Here is a 20,090-nt window from a genome sequence, read left to right as displayed (position 1 = left end):
TGCAAATAGAGATTGTGGAGAGGGGACGGCGGCTGGACTAGGGGAGTAAGATGTCACTTTACCTGGTGGTCCTTTGGATTTTGCTTCGCTTTCCGACGGGAGTGGTGGTGCACACCTGTAATTCCAGTGGCTCAGGAGGCTGAGGTAGGAGGATTTTGTCAGTTCTACCTTTGGTTAAACAATCCCTGCGAAAGGAAACCACATAAGCAGTAATAAATACCTAGAGCAAAGGACTCATCAGGTTATGTAAAGCCAAATCATAGAATAAGGAAAAAATAACAAAGAATTTTTATTTTAAACCATTAAGTTTATTACACAGTTAACTAAAACACACAGTGCATCTGTTTCTACCTGATGGATCATCTCCTTTTATCCTGAAGAGGTTCTTTTAGCATTGTTAATAGTAGAGATCTATTGGTATTGAATTTTCTTACTTTTTATTTATTTTAAAATGTCTATTCTGCTTTCAGTTTTGAAGAGATTTATCCTGGATTAGCAGTTTTTGTCTTCTAGCACCTTAAACCTTTCCATTAACTTTAACCTCTCATTTCTGATAAGAAGTCAGCTATCATTTTAGTCATTTTTACCAATGCATAACACACCACTTTTTTCTAATTGCCTTCAAGACCTTTTTCCTTCTAATTGATCATTTACAGTTGACTCTGATGCATCTAGATGTGATTTGCTTTGTAACTAACCTTAGTATTCACTGAGTTTCCTAAATCTCTTGACATCTTTTTTGTTAATTTGGGATAATTTTAGTCATCATTGTCTTAAATATTTTTTTTCTGTACAATTTATGCCTCTATTCTTCTAGAAATGTAATTATATGTATGTTAGGTCACTTTGTATTGATAGTAACCAAGTCTCTATTTTTTTCTTTCTAATTTTTAGACCAGATAATTTTTATTGGTCTATCTCCAAGTTAACTTTTTGCTGTTTTTGCACTATACAATCTGATGATAGATTTGTTTCATAAATTTTTCGTTTCCAATACCGTACTTTTTATTTCTTTTAAAAGAAATTTTTCATTTATATGTTGACACCCATATCTACATATTCATTATGATTAAGCTTTTCTTTAACTCCTTGAAATTAGTTATAAAAACTATTTAAATTTTTTCTGCTAATCCTAACATCTGGGTCAGCTCACGGAACTTTTTTTATATGTGATATTTTCTCTTGTGGTTCTCATTTTTCTATCTTCTTTGCATCCTGGCAAAATTTAATGATATTCTACATGCCTATAATCCCAGCGACTCAGGAGGCTAAGGCAGGAGGATCAAGAGTTCAAAGTTAGCCTCCGCAACTAAGGGATGCACTTAGCAACTCAATGAGACCCTGTATCTAAATAAAATGCAAAAAAGGGCTGAGGTTGTGGCTCAATGGTTAAGCACCCCTGGGTTCAATCCCTGGTACCAAAAAAATTTTTTTAATTATATTCTGGTCATTTATAGATGATACATCATAGGAAGTCTGGATTATGTTTTCTTCCTATAAAGGATATTCTGTTTTATGTGTCATGCAGGCTAATTACTGGTGAATTGTTTTGATCATATTAGATTTGGTATTATTATTATTATTATTGTTATTATTATTATTATTTGGTTCCAGAGATTGAACTCAGGGTACTCAATTACTGAGCCACATCCCCAGACCTATTTTGTATTTTATTGAGAGACAGGGTCTTGCTGAGCTGCTTTAGCACCTCTATTTACTAAGGCTGGCTTTGAGCTCGTGATCCTCTTGCTTCATCCACCTGAGTCACTGGGATTATAAGCATATTCCGTGCCTCACTAGGTTTGGTATTTTTCTTTATTTCCATATTTCATGGTGCATTATACTTGTACATAATGGTGGGATTTGTTGTTATGTTTTCATACATATGTACAATATAGTGATAAAACTTAGCCAATATCATTCTTGAGTATTTCTCTTTTACCTGCTTTCCTCTCTCCCCTGATCCCTTTCCTCTATTCTACTGATCTCCCTTTGATTGCCCTCAGATTCCTTTCACACACACACACACACCTTTCTTTTCCTTTTTCCTTTCTGGCTTCCTCATACATTTTCAGCATGAATCAATTTTGGTTTCAAATTTAGGTCTACCATTTTCCCTTTACTCTTTTTTGTGTGGTTCTTTTTGCTAAGGCTTATTTATGAACTCTTAATTAAGTACCTGATATATTAGTGAAGCTGCTGCAACCTGACTCTGCTGAAAACCTAATTTCTTCCAACATTGCCATTTAGCATCATCTTCAGTCTCCTTTATAGCAGTCAAACTCTGCTAAGCCTTAAAGAGTCTCATCTGGTACATTCATATCAAAAATAAATTTCCTCCAGGCTTTTAGTATTCTCTCTCTCTAACACACACACATAATCACATTGCACCCACCATAAATAGCTCAGACATTCTTGTCCACAAAATTCCAACCACTATGATAATCTTGCACTTTGATAATTTTCTCCTTAACTCAGTATGACCACCATCTTACTTGAGCTTCATCCCTCTGAAATTAATACCTGAAAATGTTTAGTTTTTCTAGTTTTATACTCTTTTGTGTCAGGAAAACAAATCCCGTACAGTAGAACTATAACAGTTTCAAGTAAAAGTACTAAATTAGTTATATCCTTGCCCATCAATAGTGGTAGAAGAACTTAGGTGAACTTACATAGAAACTGCAACATCTTACATATTCAACAACAATTTCATTGCCCATGGAACCCAAAATTAATTGAAAGAGTAAACCCCAAAATGGATATCTGAAAAATAAACTGGTCAAAATTAGTAAGGCAATCAGAGTTAAATAATCATATATTTTACCAATAGCACTAGCTTAAAAGTATGGGTCTACAATAAGTAGAAAAATACAAGTTAATGGCTAGAGTCATAAAAGTTTCTATTATGATAGGCAGTCTCTTATGATGCTTTAATATTATATGATAGTTGTGAAATGATTACAAACTAATAATGAACATAATCTATTTGCAGATTAAAATGTTCTTCCCTGTATTATCTACAAATTTTAGATACACCTCAAAATGCCCTGGAAAAGAAATTTCTTAAGTCTCATCAAAATGAACTGCCAGGTTTTTTCCTACATTTGACATGACACAGTGCCAAGATTTCTAGTCCTGAATACACACTTTCTATAGGGAAGAGACATATATCTTGGCAATTAATAGATCATTTATCTCATTTCATACAGCCAATTTTAGTCGTAAGAAAAGAAATGTTTATGTATTCATTCTGCTGACTTTAGTCTATAATCTAATCATGGATCAACAAACTTTTTCTGAAAAGAGACTGATAATAAACATATTAGACTTTGTAGGCAAGTCTTAATTGCCACTCAAATGCCAGTGTAGCACAAAAACAGCCTAGACTATGGGTAAATAATATAAGCTTCTGTGTTCTAATAAAACTTTGTTTACAAAAGCAAGTGTCATTGTTGGACACCGTGGTGTGCTCCAACAGTCACAACTACTCAGAAAGCTGAGGCAGGAAGATTACTTGAGCCTAGGAGTTCAGGCCAGCCTGGGAAATAAGAAAGAAAGAAAGAGAGAGAGAGGGGGGGGGAGAGGGAGGGAGGGAGGGAAGGAGGGAAGGGAGAGAGAGAGAGGAATGAATGAAAGAAAGAAAGAAAGAATGAAAGAAAGAAAGAAAGAAAGAAAGAAAGAAAGAAAGAAAGAGAAAAAAGGAATAAAGGGAACAATTTAAAAAAACAGTGTCAGGCTTACAGCTATGATTTGCTCAACACTGTTCCAGAGTATTAATGTTATGCTCACAATAGATGTTTGGCTAGGCTGTATACATACATACATACATACATACATACATATATACATGAAAGCAATTTTGTTCTTTTGTTTGCTTTCTTTTATTTTTTCCATTTTTTTGTTGATACATTATAGTCGTAAATCATGGCAGTATTTGTCGTTACATATTTCCACATGCACAATATAACACTACAGTTTGGCCAATATCATTCCCCAGTATTTTCCCTTCACTCCTCCCTCTCCTGGTCTCTTTCCTACACTCTACTGATCTCCATTTGATTTTCACTTTTTTTTCCTTTTTCCTCTCTTGCTTCCACATCCGAGAGAAAACATAGGCTCCCTTGATCTTATGAGTTTAGCTTATTTTGTGTAACAGAATGTTCTCAAGTTTCATCCATTTTCCAGCAAATGACATAATTCACCTTTATGGCTGAATAAAGCTCCATTGTGTGTATATGCCACATTTTCTTTATTTATTCATCCTTGATAAGCACCTAGTTTGGTTCCATAGTTTGGCAACTGTGAATTGTGCTGCTATAAACATGGGTATGCATGTACTACTCTAGTATTATGACTTTAATTCATTAGGATAAACATTGAGTAGTTGTATAGCTGGGTTATATGGTGGTCTCCTGCCTAGTCTTTTGAGGAACCTCCATACTGATTTCAATAGTGGTTATATTCATTTATAATCCTATCAACAGAGAAAAAAGTGTCCCTTCTTCTCCACATTCTCTCTAGCATTTATTATTGTGCATATTCTTTTTTTTAAGTAGTTGGACACAATACCTTTATTTTTATTTATTTATTTTTAATGTGGTGCTGAGGATCGAACCCAGGGCCTTGCACGTGCTAGACAAGCAATGTGCTGTTGAGCCACAACCCCAGCCCCATATCGTTCATATTCTTGATGGCTGCTATTCTGACTAAAGTGAGATGAAAGCTCACTGTAGTTTTGATTTGCATTTCCCTAATTGCTAATGATGTTGAACATTTTTATAGATTTGTTGTCCATTTTTATTTCTTCTTTTGAGAAGTATCTGTTTAATTCATTTGCCCAATTAAGCTAGGTTATTTGAGGTTTTGGTGTTAAGTTTTTAAAAGTTTCTTATATAGTTTGGATATTAATCCTGTGTCAAAGAGTAGTTAGCAGGGTTGGGGATGTGGCTCAAGCGGTAGCACGCTCGCCTGGCATGCATGCAGTGCAGGTTCGATCCTCAGCATCACATACAAACAAAGATGTTGTGTCCGCCAAAAACTAAAAAATAAATATTAAAAAATTCTCTCTCACTCTCTTAAAAAAAAAAGAGTAGTTAGCAAATATATTTTCTCCAATTCCTTAGGTTCTTTCTTCATGTTACTAATTGTTTCCTTTGCTGTGCAGAAGCTTTTTAATTTGATGCCATTCTGTTTATTAACTTTTGTCATTATTTTCTGAGCTTTAGGAGTTCTAATAAGAAAGTCATTGCCTGTACCTATATGCTGGAGTCTCAAATGTATATTTTCTTCCAAGGATTTGCATAGTTTCTGGTCTAATTCCTGGGCTTTTGATCTCTTTCAAGTTTGTACAGGGTCTAATCTTATTTGTCTACATATGGATAACCAATTTTCCTGGCACCACTTGTTTAAAGCCTGTCTTTTCTCCCAATATGTTTTTGGCATCTTTGTCGAGAATCAGATGAGTGTTAACTGTGTTGGATCTTTTTCTGTGTCTTCTCTTCTTTCCCATTGGTCTATGTATCTGGTTTTATGACAGAGCCATGCAGTGGTTATTTCCATAGCTTTGTAGTACAATTTGAAGTCAGGTATTGTGATGATGCCTCCAGCTTGCTTTATTGACTTAGAATTGTTTTGGCTATTCTGAATATTTTATTCTTCCAAATGGATTTCAGGACTGTTTGTTCTAGTTCTGGAAAAATGACATTTATTATTATTATTATTATTTTAAATTTATATATGACAACAGAATGCTTTACAATTCATATTACATATATAGAGCACAATTTTTCATATCTCTCATTGTATACTAAGTATATTCACACCAATTCATGGGTATTTTGATGGGAATTGCATCAAATCTGTATGTTGCTCCTAAAACCAATTTCAAACATATACAATCATATTAGTAGTGATTTTAGTGTCCAAAAAGAGATCTACTAAACAATAATTACTGGGCTGGTTTGGTGACTTGTAGTCCTAACTACTCAGAAGGCCAAGCCAGGAGGATTGCTTGAGTCCAGGTGTTGGAGATCAGGTTAGGCAACATAGCAAGACCCCCATCTTAAAAATAATAATAATTACTGATGTCAAAACACATCTCAATCATTATGCTAGTTACCAACTCTTCATTGTTTTCCTTGAAACTCTAATATACAATTAGTGAATGTCAATTTAGGACTAATTGTGCTGTTTTATAGAGGAGAAAGCTGATTATAATAGTAAGTGAAATCATCTGTCATGAACTGATTTGTGTTTATTTAATCACAATTATCATGCTGATGACTCTACATATTAAGTCTCCACCTATAGTCCCCTAGGTGCTAATTTTAAAAAACGTGAGTTTTCATTAAAAATAAGAAAAGAAACCCCTCCATATGCATTTCAATAATTCAAATTGTATCATAATTTGACTATTAACACAAGGGAAAATCAATGCAACTAATTCAGATTTAAATTCAAGATTACACAGTGCAAAAGAGGGAATAGTCTTGGAAAGGGAAGTAGAAAAATGTAAGATCCCTCTTAGAGGTCAGAAAAAATAAAATAAAATTTCCTTCAGAATAACAACTGGACATAAAGCTTTCAAGAAATGTTAGCTACTAGCTTTCTTCTCTGACAATCGGTTTTGTCAGTTGGTTCCCACTAAGTTGTGGACTTTTTCCGACCAGGACCAGATATCTTGTCTTTTGATTTTCATCCACTCCCACACCATGCTAGGGCTTTGGTAGCACAAAATGAGAATTAAAAATATGCTTTTGAATTAAATAATTTCTTCCCTTACGGATAAAGATAAGAATCTCAAGATCTTAGCCTGAAGACTAATGTCCATCTCTCTGCCCCCACCTGTCCCCGCCTTAAAAAAAAAGCAGGCCACTGTCTCCAGTTTACACCCTCACTCACAGTTCTATTCACCTTCCCCTTTCCTAATCAGAGGGATCTTGGGGTGGGGCTTCAAGGAACCTCAAAGAGATTGAAGGGGAGGGAGCCTGGAACCATAGACTAGCTGTGACAAGTCATGGGTGGGATTTGGTAGTTCAGAAAAGGAGGTACCAGACCAGGAATGGGGGATGGGAGTGATGGTGAAGTGGAGTGGGCTAGTTTAGGATGGACCAGAAATGAGACATTAAGGAAAGCCAGAAAGGACCAGTTGGCAGGGGGGGGGATGGGTGGGTGACTACTAGAATCATGTGGAGGGTCGCTTGTGAGGTCACAGGAGCAAAGGCAGGTGATTGGACGAGAAGGAGAGTTCCAGTTGCCAAGGCAGCGACTAGAGGAGAAGGTCTTCAGTCCATGAGAAGGTCTGGACTAGAGAAGGACGGAGCTCCAGCTCCGTGTGTTCTCCAGTAGAGTCTGTGGATTGACCCCCAGATATCCCTGCTGAGGTGTCACCCGGGAAAGGCTTAAGCCTTCCCGGGCGCCACCCCTCTGTGCTTTGCTACCCACCCCACCCGCCCCCCTGAGCCCCGCCTCCGCCCCCTGACGCCCGCCACAGCCTACTCCACCCTGTCACCGACTCCCCAAGGTGACCACAACATGGCTGCAGCGCCAGTGCTGCTCTTCTTGCTGTTCGTGCTGTGGCTGACCTGGCGAGTGCCGGGCCAACTGGACCCGAGCACCGGCTGGCCCTTGTGGAAGCACAAACTCTGTGCAGATGACGAATGCAGCAGTGAGTCCACAGGTGGGCGGGCAGCCCAGGGTCTCCGTGGTGGCTCTTTGGGGCCGCATGGGGCTCTGATCCCCCGGTCCCCTGCCCCGTGGGCTGGGCTAGGGGGTCGTAGGATGACGGGTGGGGCGCAGGAGTGACAGAGCCTCAGGACCCTGCGTGTGTCCCCTCCGGCTCTGCCGGTGCCTCAGCCAGCCCGTTCAGGTTGCTGAGATGCTGAGCCTATGGTGCAGACTTCACCAGCAGTCAAATTCATAGACCAATAGTGAATGGAGGGCCTGGGGTTGTAGCTCAGTGGTAGAGCGCTTGTCTAACATGTGAGGCACTGGGTTTGATTCTCAGAACTGCATACAAATAAATAAAATAAAGGTCCATCAAAAACTAAACTAAAAAAAATTAGGCAAAAGCTTAAAAAAATAGTAGTGAATGGGAATCTCAGGGTTGAGAAAGACCTTAGAAGCAACTGGTCCAACTTCTTAATAACTGCATGTTGGACTCCTGCTGTTTAATCAAACGTACCCCAGGCTGTAACTCATACTGAAATTCCACCCCTACAAGCTCTCAGTTCTTACTGGAATTCTACCTCATTCACAGAGCCTCAATGCAGGTCTGTATCCAATTCCCTTTAGTCTCTCTTGATATTTCTGTGTTCTTTTTAAATAGCTGTCATCTGTGCATTCAATAAATAATTGTTGAGTATCTCTGCCAGGTGCCAGATACTGTGTTAAGCCTTGGCTCATTCCACCTGCAAATCTGCAAACCAAGACTCCCTCTATTTCAGCTTTCCTAAAATTTTAAACACAAGGTTTCACCAGCACTAAATCCATGTTTGTTGAATGTGACCCTGGTCTATATATCTCTGGTTTTAAATTTTCCCTTGAGTGAATATTGTTCTGGTAGCAGTTCTATGGCCATTGAAGTAGTGGAGAGTAGACTAGAGATTGTTCATTTTATAATTGAAGGGTCTAATAGCTCTAATTAGGATTATGAAGTTTTCTTCTCTGTGTTAATTGTCTTTAGGAGAGCCAAATATTCCAGGCACTGTGACTCATATATTTAGTGAAACACTCGATGAATATTGAAACTGAAGAGAGACAATTCTTATTCTATAGCATAAAATAAAATAGCCATTTCCCCTTTCAATTTTAGAGCTACTTATAACAGAAGGTACTCCTGTTGATGCTGCTGATACAGAAAACCAACTAGAGATAAAGGTGGAAGAGCCAGAAGATGCCACCACCATACTTTTCTTGTTACATTCATTCTTGCTTTATTTGTCTAAGATGGTAAGTTTGACATAGTTTCTTCAATTAGAATGTTGATTATTTATTAGTTTTTAAGTGGCTTCTGGTCATGAAGTGAAGAACTTAAAATGTCTTTATGAAAATTACTCCTGATCCTTTGAGTAGATAGCTCCTGAAACAAAAGCCATAGGGGTGTGGCTTTAATGGCTACTTGGTTTAGCACATGAGGAAGATTTGCTGTCTACCAAGGCTGGACATTTGCACACCTATAAAAACTTGGTTCTTCCCCTCAGAACCTTTCATTCTGGCAGGGAGATAACAGCATTCACTTGAAACACAGTAAGATAATGACAGAAAGAGAGGTATTTATTCGATGGTAGAACATTATTGTCCATAAATGCATTTATTATGGTTGGAAGGGTGATCAATAAGGTCAGAAAGTGGTTGAGATGTGTTTGAAGCACAGGCAAAGGGCAAACAGGAGTCTGACATGTGGTTTGTTGTTGATTAGACAGGCTGGGGTGGTGGGGGAAGCTGGCAGTCAGAAGAAATGTGTTCAGAGAAATGGAAACATGAAGAAAGGATATTTGGGGAGGGCAGGAGAATGTGAATAGTTGGTGTTGTAAAGTGTGAAGTTGGAGGGGGATGGGCCTGTTGGAGAGGCCAGCAAATCTTAACTGAAGTCATGAGCCAAAGTAGCATTAGACCATTAATAGTGGGGATCCTTAGAAAGTTTTAAGAATGAAAAGGAATTAGGTTAGATCTGTTTCTTAGAAAGAGTCACTTAAGGCTGATCTTTCTAAAGAAAATCATGATTCAAACAAGACATTTAATCTGTCTAGAAGCTTATCTAAGCATTTTAGGACTTACCTCCCCCCCATTGGTATTTGTTGATATTGGACTTTTAGAATTTAATTATAGGAATGAGAAAGCTTTTAGAGGTTGGAGGTCCTAGGGCCTTTGTGACAGTAATCCTCCTCAACTGAAGTTGTTTCCTGTAGATTGTGTTATTTCAAGGCTTGTGTAAGAAAGATGATGTTGTTGTTTTCCTTGTAAAATGTATAGATTTTGAAGCCAGGTAGATGTGGTTTCAAATCCCAAGGTTATCATTTAGAAGTTTGGGCAAATAAGTAAACTTTTGAAAAAAGTTTTCCTCATCTGAAAAATGTAGATAATGCTTACTCCAATCATAAGAATTAAATGATTTGACAAGGTAAAATGTCTGGTGAGGTGTCTGGCATTTTGAAGGGTTTTACCCCTACGCACCCCCTAATTCTCATGTAGGCAGTCAGAAGGTGGTATAAATCAATGAATACCTGGGGAGGAAAGACCACCAGGGTGGAAAAGATGTGGTGGGGAGAAACAAATCATTTTTCAGTTGGCTCCATGTTTGTTCATGATGGTGGCAGCCATCTGGGTAAGGGGTATGTACAAGCCAGGCAGTTAGAATAATGATATTTCCAGTGATTAAAGCAGTCTTCCACAGTCATAATTTGATTATCAGAATGAATCAGCATCACTTGGAAAGTTAACAGCCTCACGATATGGAAAGGATTTCTTTATTCATATTTTTAGGTATTCACAGAGCCCTCCTCTAGGTCTAGGTCAGGGGACACGAATGTGGTGCAGGTGTGTCAGTGATTGTACGGTGATAGGTAAGACATAGACGTGAGTGGCAAAGAAGAGGCACAATGTTAAAAGACTGATTTGAAAGGAGATTTCAAAAAGGCATTTTGATGGCCCAGTATGTACAGGACATTGTGTGAGGACTAAAAGAGTCTAACAGGTGTAAGGCATGATTGTGATTTTTGAAAGCCTTAAGAAAAGGACTTAACAAATATATGCAAAAATTATGAACAAATCAATGTAAAATCTTAAACAAGTAGTATGATATCTGATAGGACTGGAGAGTAATAGGCTCTGATGTGTTTGGGAGATGTGCACCAATCAGGTTCATTGATCAATGGAATCTTAGTAGAATCTTAGTGTTAGAAGAAACCTTGGAAGGCTGTTAGTCTAGTTTCTCACTCATTGCTGTTATTTTCTTTACTGTGGCCCTGACGAGTAGTTATGAGGCCTGTACACCAGTATTTCCTAGCATGAGTCACTCTCTTACAAGGCTATATGTTCTTCTGTTGTCTAGTTCATCCTTGTATTGACTCCAAATTTTCCTCCACATGATTTCCTCTATAAAACTGAATTCTTTTCTACATAGAAATCCTTTAAATATTTGAAGTTATATCTTAATTTAAAAATTATTTTTAGTATTTTTATCATGGAAACTTTCAAATAAGAGCAGAGAGAATAGTAGGGGACTATAGGTAACCATAACATACTGTACATTTTAGAATACTAGAAGAAAAGGTTGTGAAAGTTTTACCATAGAGAAATGATGTTTGAGGAGGTAGATATATTTAACTGATTTAAACGTTACATAGTGTAATCATGCATCAAAATGTCATGTTACCTACTTCAATAATTATAATGTTTGTTTCTATGTACTAGTTAAAAAATAAATTTAATTAGAAAAGCTTTAAAGAAAAGCACAGAGAGTAGTATAATGAACCCACGGGCCATCACCCAACTTAACAGTAATTCCTTGATAGCTAATATCAGTGAGTTTTTTTTAATTTGTTCTAATTGGTTATACATGATAGCAGAATGCATTTCGATTCATTGTATATAAATGGAACAAAACTTTTCCTAGTTGTACACAACACATTTGTATTCCTACATGTACCTCGGGTAATAAGGTTCATCTCATTCCACCATCTTTCCTATCCCTATGCCCCGTCACCTGTCCTACCTCCCCTTTGCTCAGTCAAAGTTCCTCCATTCTTTCCATGCCTCTTACCACCCACCTTACCCCCATTATGGGTCAGCATCCACTTTCAGAGAGAACATACAGCTTTTGGTTTTTGGGATTGGCTTAATTCCCTTAACCTGATATTCCCATTCACCCGCAGATGCCGTAATTTTTTTCTCTTTTAAGGCTATAAGTAATATTCCATTTCATATATGTACCACAGTTTCTTTATCCATTCATCTGTTGAAGGGTTGGTTCCACAAAACTATGGAATGCTTCACAAATGTGGGTGTCATCCTTGCTCAGGGACCATGCTAATTTTTTCTGTATTGTCCCAATTTTAGTATATGTGCTGCCAAAGCAAGCACACTCTGAGTTTTAACAAATGTAGATACCCATGTAAAAACTACCATAATCAAGATATAGAACAGTTTTTTCACTAGAAAAGGGGTTTCCTTGGGATCCTTCCCAGTGAGTTCCTTCACCACCTGTTCCAGGCAACCACTGATAACTTTTTTTTTAAACTATAGATTCATTTTTCCTACAGTACTATTTCATATATATGCCACTATAAATGGACTCATTTATATCTAGGAGTGCAATTGCCTCCTACGTTTAATGTATGTTTTTATCTTATGTGATACTGTCAAGCCATGCTAAAAAATGACCATAATCATTTTATACTTCCACCAGCAATTTAGGAGACTTCCACTTGACTTCATCTTCACTAGCACTTGGGCCATTCTAGTGGGTATGTCTTTGTGAGTTTATTTCCTGATAATTAATGATATTGAGTGAACTTTTTTTTTTCTTTTGAGATAGGGTCTCACTAACTTGCTTAGGCCCTTGATAAGTTGCCAGCCTCAAACTTGGGATCCTCCTGCCTCAACCTTCTGAGTTGCTGGGATTACAGACATGTGCCATGATGCCTGGATCAAATACTTCTTCATGAGCTTGTTGACCATACTGTTTTTGTATGTCAACTCTCTCTGGCTAGCTGGAATCCAGACTTCTCCCAGCTCAGTGCCAACTGTGGGATTGGTTAGCTTATAGTTGTTCTTGGCCCTCGCAGGTACTGCTTAGAATGTAGCCCCAAACTGAAGACCACCTCCATGCAGATTTCTGGAACTCTCTTTCTTTGTGGCTCCCATCTTTCTGGTAGTTTTCTCTACATATTTTTGGCTGCTTAATCTCCTGGAACTCTGGTCTCTCTCTCCTCAGTGAGACTGTTATGCCCTATTTGGGTTCCCCTTCCCAAACTGAGGTCTAGAGGGTGCCTCCAGGTGAAATGCTCATCTATTTGTTCTCCTGCTCTTAGGGGTGACAGTTGCATGTCCCTTGTGGCTTTCTATCTGAAAAATAGCTCTTTAAAAATATATTTTCACTGGGCATGGTGGCACATGCCTTAATCCTAGTGGCTCGGGAGGCTGAGACAGGAGGATCATGAGTTCAAAGCCAAAAGTGAGGTGCTATACTTAGTGAGACCCTGTCTCTAAATAAAATACAAAATGGGGCTGAGACTGGGGATGTGGCTCAGTGATCAAGTGCTTCTGAGTTTAATCCCTGATACCAAAAAAAAAAAAATATATATATATATATATATATATATATATATATATATATATTCCAACTTTCTGGTTGCTTTCAGTGGGAGAACAAGTCTCATATAAGTTACTCTCTATTGATTTATCCTTTTGTTGTAACTTTTTGCGATAATTGAAAAAAATATGTTTGTGGGACTTCTAGGATATATTGTAGCTTTGGTGAATAAATGACATCCCCCTGGTACAACAATTTAACCTGTTTTCTCTATTGCCTTTTTTTTGTTTGTTTGTTTGGTGGTGTTGGGGATTGAACCTCGGGCTCCATGCATTCTAGGCAAGTGCTGAGCTAACAACCTCAGCCTTTCTCTGTTGCTTTATATTTCTTGGAAATTGGTAGTCAGGTTTAGGTTCAATTCTGTTTCTTATGAAAACTTAATAAAATATTGCATTGACATCTGCATGTCCTCTCCTTTGATGTTGACTACTAGTCAACAGTGACCTTGGTGAGATTTGCTAATATATTACAGGTTGCAAAATAGCAATGGTCTGAGTTGCTGGGATTTTTCTTTCTTCATTTAAAGGCTGGGATGCCTATACAAATAAAAATTTATGATTGATTATTCTTTCTTTCTTTCTTTTTTTTTGTACTGGGGATTAAACTCAGGGGCACTTGGCTAGTGAGCCATATCCCCAGCCTTATTTTGTATTTTATTTATATACAGGGTCTCACTGAGTTGCTTAGCAATTCGCTTTTGCTGAGGCTGACTTTGAACTTGCTATCTTCCCTCCTCAGCCTCCCGAACTACTGGGATTACAAGTGTGTGCCACGACGCCTGGCTATGATTGATTACTCTTTACACAGATATTTGGTTTGTATAGTTAAGGCAGGAGATAAACATTTGATTCCTTTTCTTCATTACTTTTCAGAATAGTAAGGTGGTATTCTAGCATTATCAAATGATACCCAAAGGGGCTTTTGAAATCTTTTTAACTTTTATTTAAGAGTCAATATGACGTCATGCATTTAAAAATATTTGGTGTGTTTAATCCAGTTAGGAATAGTAATTGTTCTTACCTGATGCTCAATTTCTCCCCCTTTTGCCTTGTAGAAGCCTCTTTATCTTGGCTCCTGGGACCCTTTGCCACCACCTAGTGGTCATTGTTACCTATTTCCCTTGCTTTTGAACTATGAGATATTCCAAGTTCATCTTAAACATTCCCTGTCCAGACCTTGAAGGAACTATTTCTCTAAAAGAACTTTGGTTCCTTTCAATAGGAAATGATATTTAGAGGCTACATTCCAAGTACTAGGATTGCTTATTGCTCAAATTGACTGTCATTTGTAGGCCTTTTTAGTGAACGAAGCTCAGAAATATGTGGGGATTTTTCATCATGTCATTTAGATAATTCCCATGAAAATTCAGGAGAGATTTTACTTCACTTCATCTATCTTAGATTTGTGTTTTCTTTCTCTGATGTTGGAGTTCCAGTTTTCAATGACATCAGTATAATTGTTTACAGTCTTGTGCCACTTAATGACATTTTGGTCATTAGTGCATAATAATGGAGCTAAAAAATTCTTGTCACCTAGTATTTTTAATATCTTTTTTGTGTTTTGATATGTTTAGATATATAAACATTTACAATGTTACAATTGTCTACAGAATTCAGTATAATAATATCTTATAGGTTTTTATCCCCAAAGCGATGATATACCATATATGAATACCTACGTGTGGAAATGGCTATATTTTCTAGGTTTGTATAAGTATGCTCAATGATGTTTACATGCTGAAATTGCCTAAGATGTGTTTCTCAGAATTTATTCCCATCATTAAGCAACACAAGACTATATTTATGTTATTTAAAATACTTTCAGGAATGTATTCCTGAAATGAAATTCTCTTGTCTTTAAGCTATATCCCACTAAGGTATGTTTGAACTAATTCATTTCTGTGGTTTGTCACCAACTTGATGTCACAGGTTGTTTCATTTTTGCTTTCAATATTTAGGTATTACTTTATAAAGATTTTTTTGTTTATTTTACAATTATTTAAATATTTAGAAGAGCCAAAGTTAATTTGTAAAAATAAGTTGTTTCTGTTTTCTAGTACTGGTGATTGAACCCAGGGCTCCTATCCACTGAGCCACATACCTAGCCTCTTTATTTTTTATTTAGAGATAGTTCTCACTAAATTGCGTAGGGACTTGCTAAGTTGCTGAGGCTAGCTTTGAACTTGTGATTCTCCTGCCTGATTTTGAAAGAATTCTAGCTTTTGTCCCAGTTCTGTCTACCCTGATGTTACTCTCTTTTATAGTTAACTTTTAAAATTTATTTCATTATGTATTCTGTTATTAAAAAAATAAGCAAATGAGAAAAGGGATATGTAGCTCAGTGGTAGAGCACTTGCCTACCATACATGAGGCCATGTGTTCAATCCCCAGCACCATAAAAAGAAAAAGAAAAGCAAATGATTTTTACATCTAGCTATGATAGCTTTATATAGGTACTGGCTTCACCTTCCCAACTGAAACAACTAAAATAAATATGAAAAAAAAACCCACAAACAGATAAAATTTGAAGATCCAGCAACATTGAAGATCAAGCAACAAAGAATGATTCTGGAAACATAAGGAACAAATGCTGTGAGCTCTTTAGTTTTCCCAGCTTTTACTATGTTAAGAGATTCCCAAGCCATGACAAAGAAGGGGAAGTCAGGCAGAACCAGAGGATACCTTGAATTGAGAGATGGTGCTGAGATTCCAGGAAAACCGAAGTGACTAGAATTCACAGGGTGGAGTACCAAAAGAAGGTTGCTACATTGAGAGACAATTCTGGAAATCTGTGAAAGGCTCTCTGAGTGTTCAGCAGGGTATTGATCTGCACATAAGTGTGATGAAACTGCTTAGCAAGTCAGAGAAACAATCTTAAGTGATTAGAAGGAACAGGTCCTAACACAGGGACCAGAATAGCACCTGGAAAAAACTATCTAAGGAAGTTGGGTAGAATAATCAGAAGGGCGTTACCTCGGACTGACTATTACAATTTATGTAATACCTAGCAAATATTCAGACCCAAGAGAATCAAATTGTTTCCAGTAATTTAATTGTATACAAAATATTAAGAATAGTAATTCGTAATGTATGGCATCGAATCAAAGCTTACCAGGCATGCAAAGAAGCAAGAAAAATACAATCCACAATGATGAGGAGAAGAATCATCCAATCAAAGCCAACCGAGAACTGCCGGAGATGTTAGAATGAGGTAATGGCATTTTTTAAAAAGTTATTACTACTATATTTCGTGTGTTAAAAAGGTAAAAAGAGATATAGAAGATACATTTTAAGAAAATCAGACTTCTAGAGTTGAAAATATATGATAAACACAGTGGATGGGATTAATGTCAGAATAAGCATTTGTGATGAAATTGTTAGTGAACTTGAGGACATAACAGGAGAAGTACCCCAAATGAAACACAGGGAAAATTTCTTCTGTTAAAGAAAAGTGAACCAGAGCATCAGTGAGCTGTGGGACAGTTTCAAGTTGAGCGTTGAGAGGTATTCAGAAAAATATTTTAAGAAATGATGGCCAAAAATTTTCAAAAATTTGTGAAAACTGTACATCTGCAGATCCAAGATATTAAAAGGAACTAGAGTACAAAAAGCATGAATAAAGCTATATCAAGGTATATTATATCATAAATAAATTGCTCAAAACCAGTGATAAAGAGCAATCTTAGCAGTTAGAGAAAACATTTATGTAGAGAAGAACTAAGGATGACATCAGATTTCTTGTCAGAAATTAGGCATAAGAGAATATAGTGGAGTGATACCTTTAATATATTTGAAGAGTAATAATGTTGGCTGATAATATCATGCCCAGTGAAATATCTTTCTAAAATGAAGACTTGTACTGACATACAAGCTGAAAGAATTCACCCTACACTTGCACCAAGACAGCAGATGGAAATAATGGAATAAAGGAGTAAAGAACACTGAAAATGGTGACTGTGTGCATAAATATTTAAAATAATTTTTCTTATTTGAACATTTTAAAAAGTCATTGACTGTTTAAAGACAAACATCAGTGTAGTATGGGATTTAGAAAACATGTAAAGTAAAATACATGACAACAGTATAAATCTCAGAAGGGTAGTAATTATTGTAACGTTCTTATTGAATATGTGAAGTAATACAGTATCATCTGAAGGTATATTGTGACAAATTAAAGATGTACATTCTAAACCCTGAAGCACTAAGATTAGAAAACAGAGTTATAGCTTAATAAGCCAATAGAGGAATCACTAAAAATACCGATAGTGGTATTTCTGCAAAAGAAGACAGAAAGAAAAGAAAAAGAACAAAGAACAGAAGGAACAAATAGAAGATTATATTAAGCTTACACCTATGCACAGCAGTAATCCTATTAAGTGGAAAGTATCTAAATACATCAGTTAAAAACAGAGATTGTCATATTGCCTAAAGAAGCAAGACCCAAATAGATGTCTAAGGGAGTAACACTGTAAATAGACACAAAGAAGTCAAAATTAGAATGATTGAAAAAGGTATCTCATGTTAAACACTAGTGAAAGGAAATCTGGAGTAGCTACATTAAACCAAAAGAGGTTGTGGGGCAAAATATATCATCGGGACTCAAGAAAGTTATTTCCTAATGATAAAGGAATCAGTCAAGATTATATAATAAACTTAAATGCTTGTACTTTTAATATTAGACCTTCAAAATACATGAAGTATAAAAATTGATAGAATTATGAGGAAAATGATGAATCCTATAGATTACATTTAGAGATTTTAATATCCTCTCCTCAGCAATTGGCAGAAAATGAAAAATAAAAGTAAGATTGTAGAAAGTGTGAATGACATAATCAATCCATCCATTTGAAATTAATTGACGTTTATAGAAAACTCCCAAGGAGCTTAGTGCACATGGAACATTTACCAAGATAAACTGTATTCTGGATCTTAAAAAAATTATCAGTAAATATAAAAGTATTCAAAGTCAGGCAAAGCTTGTTCTCTTAACACAATAAAATGAGAAATCAATAATGGAAAAATCTGGAAATTTCTCAAATATTTGAAAACTTTAGTGCCAGACTGCTAAATATATATATATATATATATATATATATATATATATATATATATATATATAATGAACAACACAGTACATTTATTTTTATGTGGTGCTGGGGATCGAACCCAGTGCCTCACACATGTGAGGCAAGCACTTTACCACTGAGCTACAACCTTAGCCCCCACTGCTAAATAATTTTTGAGTCAAATAAATCAAAGAATAAATTCATATTTTGAGTTCAATAAAACTGAAAACAACATATCCATTTGTGCAATGTCACTAAAGCGTTATTGGAAAATTTATAGCACTACCAGGCCCAAGATAGCTTTATTAAAAAAGAAGTCTCCAGTCATTGACTTTAGTTCCTACTATGAGAAACTAGAAAAGGAAAAATAAGTTAATCTCCAAGTAAGCAAGAAAAAAAGATATAATAAAGACTATAAGTCAGTAAAATTTTAAAAAAGGAAAATAAGAGAAAATCAATGAAACCCAAAGCTAGTTCTTTAAGATGAATAAAATTGATCAACATCTAGTGAGGGAAATAAAAGAGGAGACACAGATTACCAATATCCGCAATCAGAGAAGGGATATAACTACAGATTTCACAGATACTAGACTGATAATGGGGATATTATGAACAGTTTATGTTAATTAACTTGACAATTTAGATGAAATGAAGAAATTCTATTTAAGCCACAAATTGCAAAAGTTCACTCAAGAAAAACAGACAACTTCATAAACCTTGTTGACTATTAAAGAAATTGAAGGTATAGGTAAAAACCTTTCTACAAAGAAAAAAATATAAGACCCAGATAGCTTTATTGGTGATCCAATTCCTGTAAGGAAGAAATGATACTAATTCCTAATAGTATTAGTAATACTAAACCCTTGTAGAATATTAAAGCAAGGAAATATTTCTCCTATGAAGCCAGTGTTATCACTACACCAAACCAAGACAAAGATATAACAAGAAAAGAAAATCACATACCTCTCAAGAGATCTCCAATGAATCTGTACAGAAATTCTAAACAAAAATTTAAGTCGAATACAACAATATGTAAAAGGAAAATACATCATAGACAAAAACTAGACTGATGATGGGGATTTATGTCAAGAATCCAAAATTTATTTAACATTTGAAAATCAATGAAATTTACCACATTGATGTACCTAAAAGCTGAATAAGAGAAGCCATAGAAAATACATTATTCCATACACATATCCCATACTCTTGTTTAGCTCAAGAGATACAAAACAAGCATTTAAAAAATATAGCAGAGGGGGGAAATGTTGGGGAGTAATATTGGCCAAATTATATTGTTATTTTGTGTGCATGTACAAGTAGGTGACAATAAATCCCATCGACATGTAAAAAAAAATCAGCCCTGATTATTATTTAAAAATTTTTTTTAGATTTTGATTGACTTTTATTTTATTCACTTATTTATATGTGGTGCTGAGAATCGAACCCATTGCCTCACACATGCTAGGCAAGTGCTCTACCACTGAGTATCAACCCCAGCCCCTCAGCATTTATTATTGATGTAGAAAAACAAATAACAAACTAGGAATAGAAGGGAGCTTAAAATATCCTCTGAAAAAATGCAGCTAACCTCATACTTAATGGTTGATAATTGAATACTTTTCCCCAAGATCAGAAACCAAACAGAGATGTCCACTCTCATTACATCTATTTAGCATTGTACTGGGGTGCAGTAAGGAAATAGCTAGTATACTA

General features: G+C 36.1%; 1 protein-coding gene, 1 long non-coding RNA gene and 1 other non-coding gene across 7 annotated transcripts in view; 1 reads left to right on the top strand and 2 right to left on the bottom strand.

Annotated features, from left to right (window-relative positions):
• Positions 1–20,090, top strand: part of LOC144373264 (transport and Golgi organization protein 1 homolog) — a 161,740-nt gene that overhangs the window by 117,173 nt on the left and 24,477 nt on the right. For 4 of the 5 annotated variants that reach the window (XM_078036367.1, XM_078036369.1, XM_078036372.1 and 1 more), the window contains exon 3: positions 8,813–8,949. In XM_078036367.1, the coding sequence (XP_077892493.1) occupies positions 8,813–8,949 (137 nt within the window). Of the gene's footprint in view, positions 1–3; positions 145–8,812; positions 8,950–20,090 lie in introns of those variants that run through there. The other variant, XM_078036370.1, reaches the window with a different exon arrangement.
• Positions 4,178–20,090, bottom strand: part of LOC144373268 (uncharacterized) — a 45,134-nt gene continuing 29,221 nt past the window's right edge. The window contains exon 2 of the long non-coding RNA XR_013433001.1: positions 4,178–5,689. This is a non-coding gene — a long non-coding RNA (uncharacterized LOC144373268). The remainder of the gene's footprint in view (positions 5,690–20,090) is intronic.
• LOC144373269 (U6 spliceosomal RNA) lies at positions 11,975–12,081 on the bottom strand. The gene has a single exon (XR_013433002.1). It is a non-coding gene; the product is annotated as a U6 spliceosomal RNA (small nuclear RNA).

Source organism: Ictidomys tridecemlineatus, unplaced genomic scaffold, assembly GCF_052094955.1.
Source record: "Ictidomys tridecemlineatus isolate mIctTri1 unplaced genomic scaffold, mIctTri1.hap1 Scaffold_335, whole genome shotgun sequence".
Taxonomy (NCBI): domain Eukaryota; kingdom Metazoa; phylum Chordata; class Mammalia; order Rodentia; family Sciuridae; genus Ictidomys; species Ictidomys tridecemlineatus.
The sequence above is the reverse complement of the archived record's forward strand: the minus strand, read 5'-3'. Positions and strand labels throughout refer to the sequence as shown.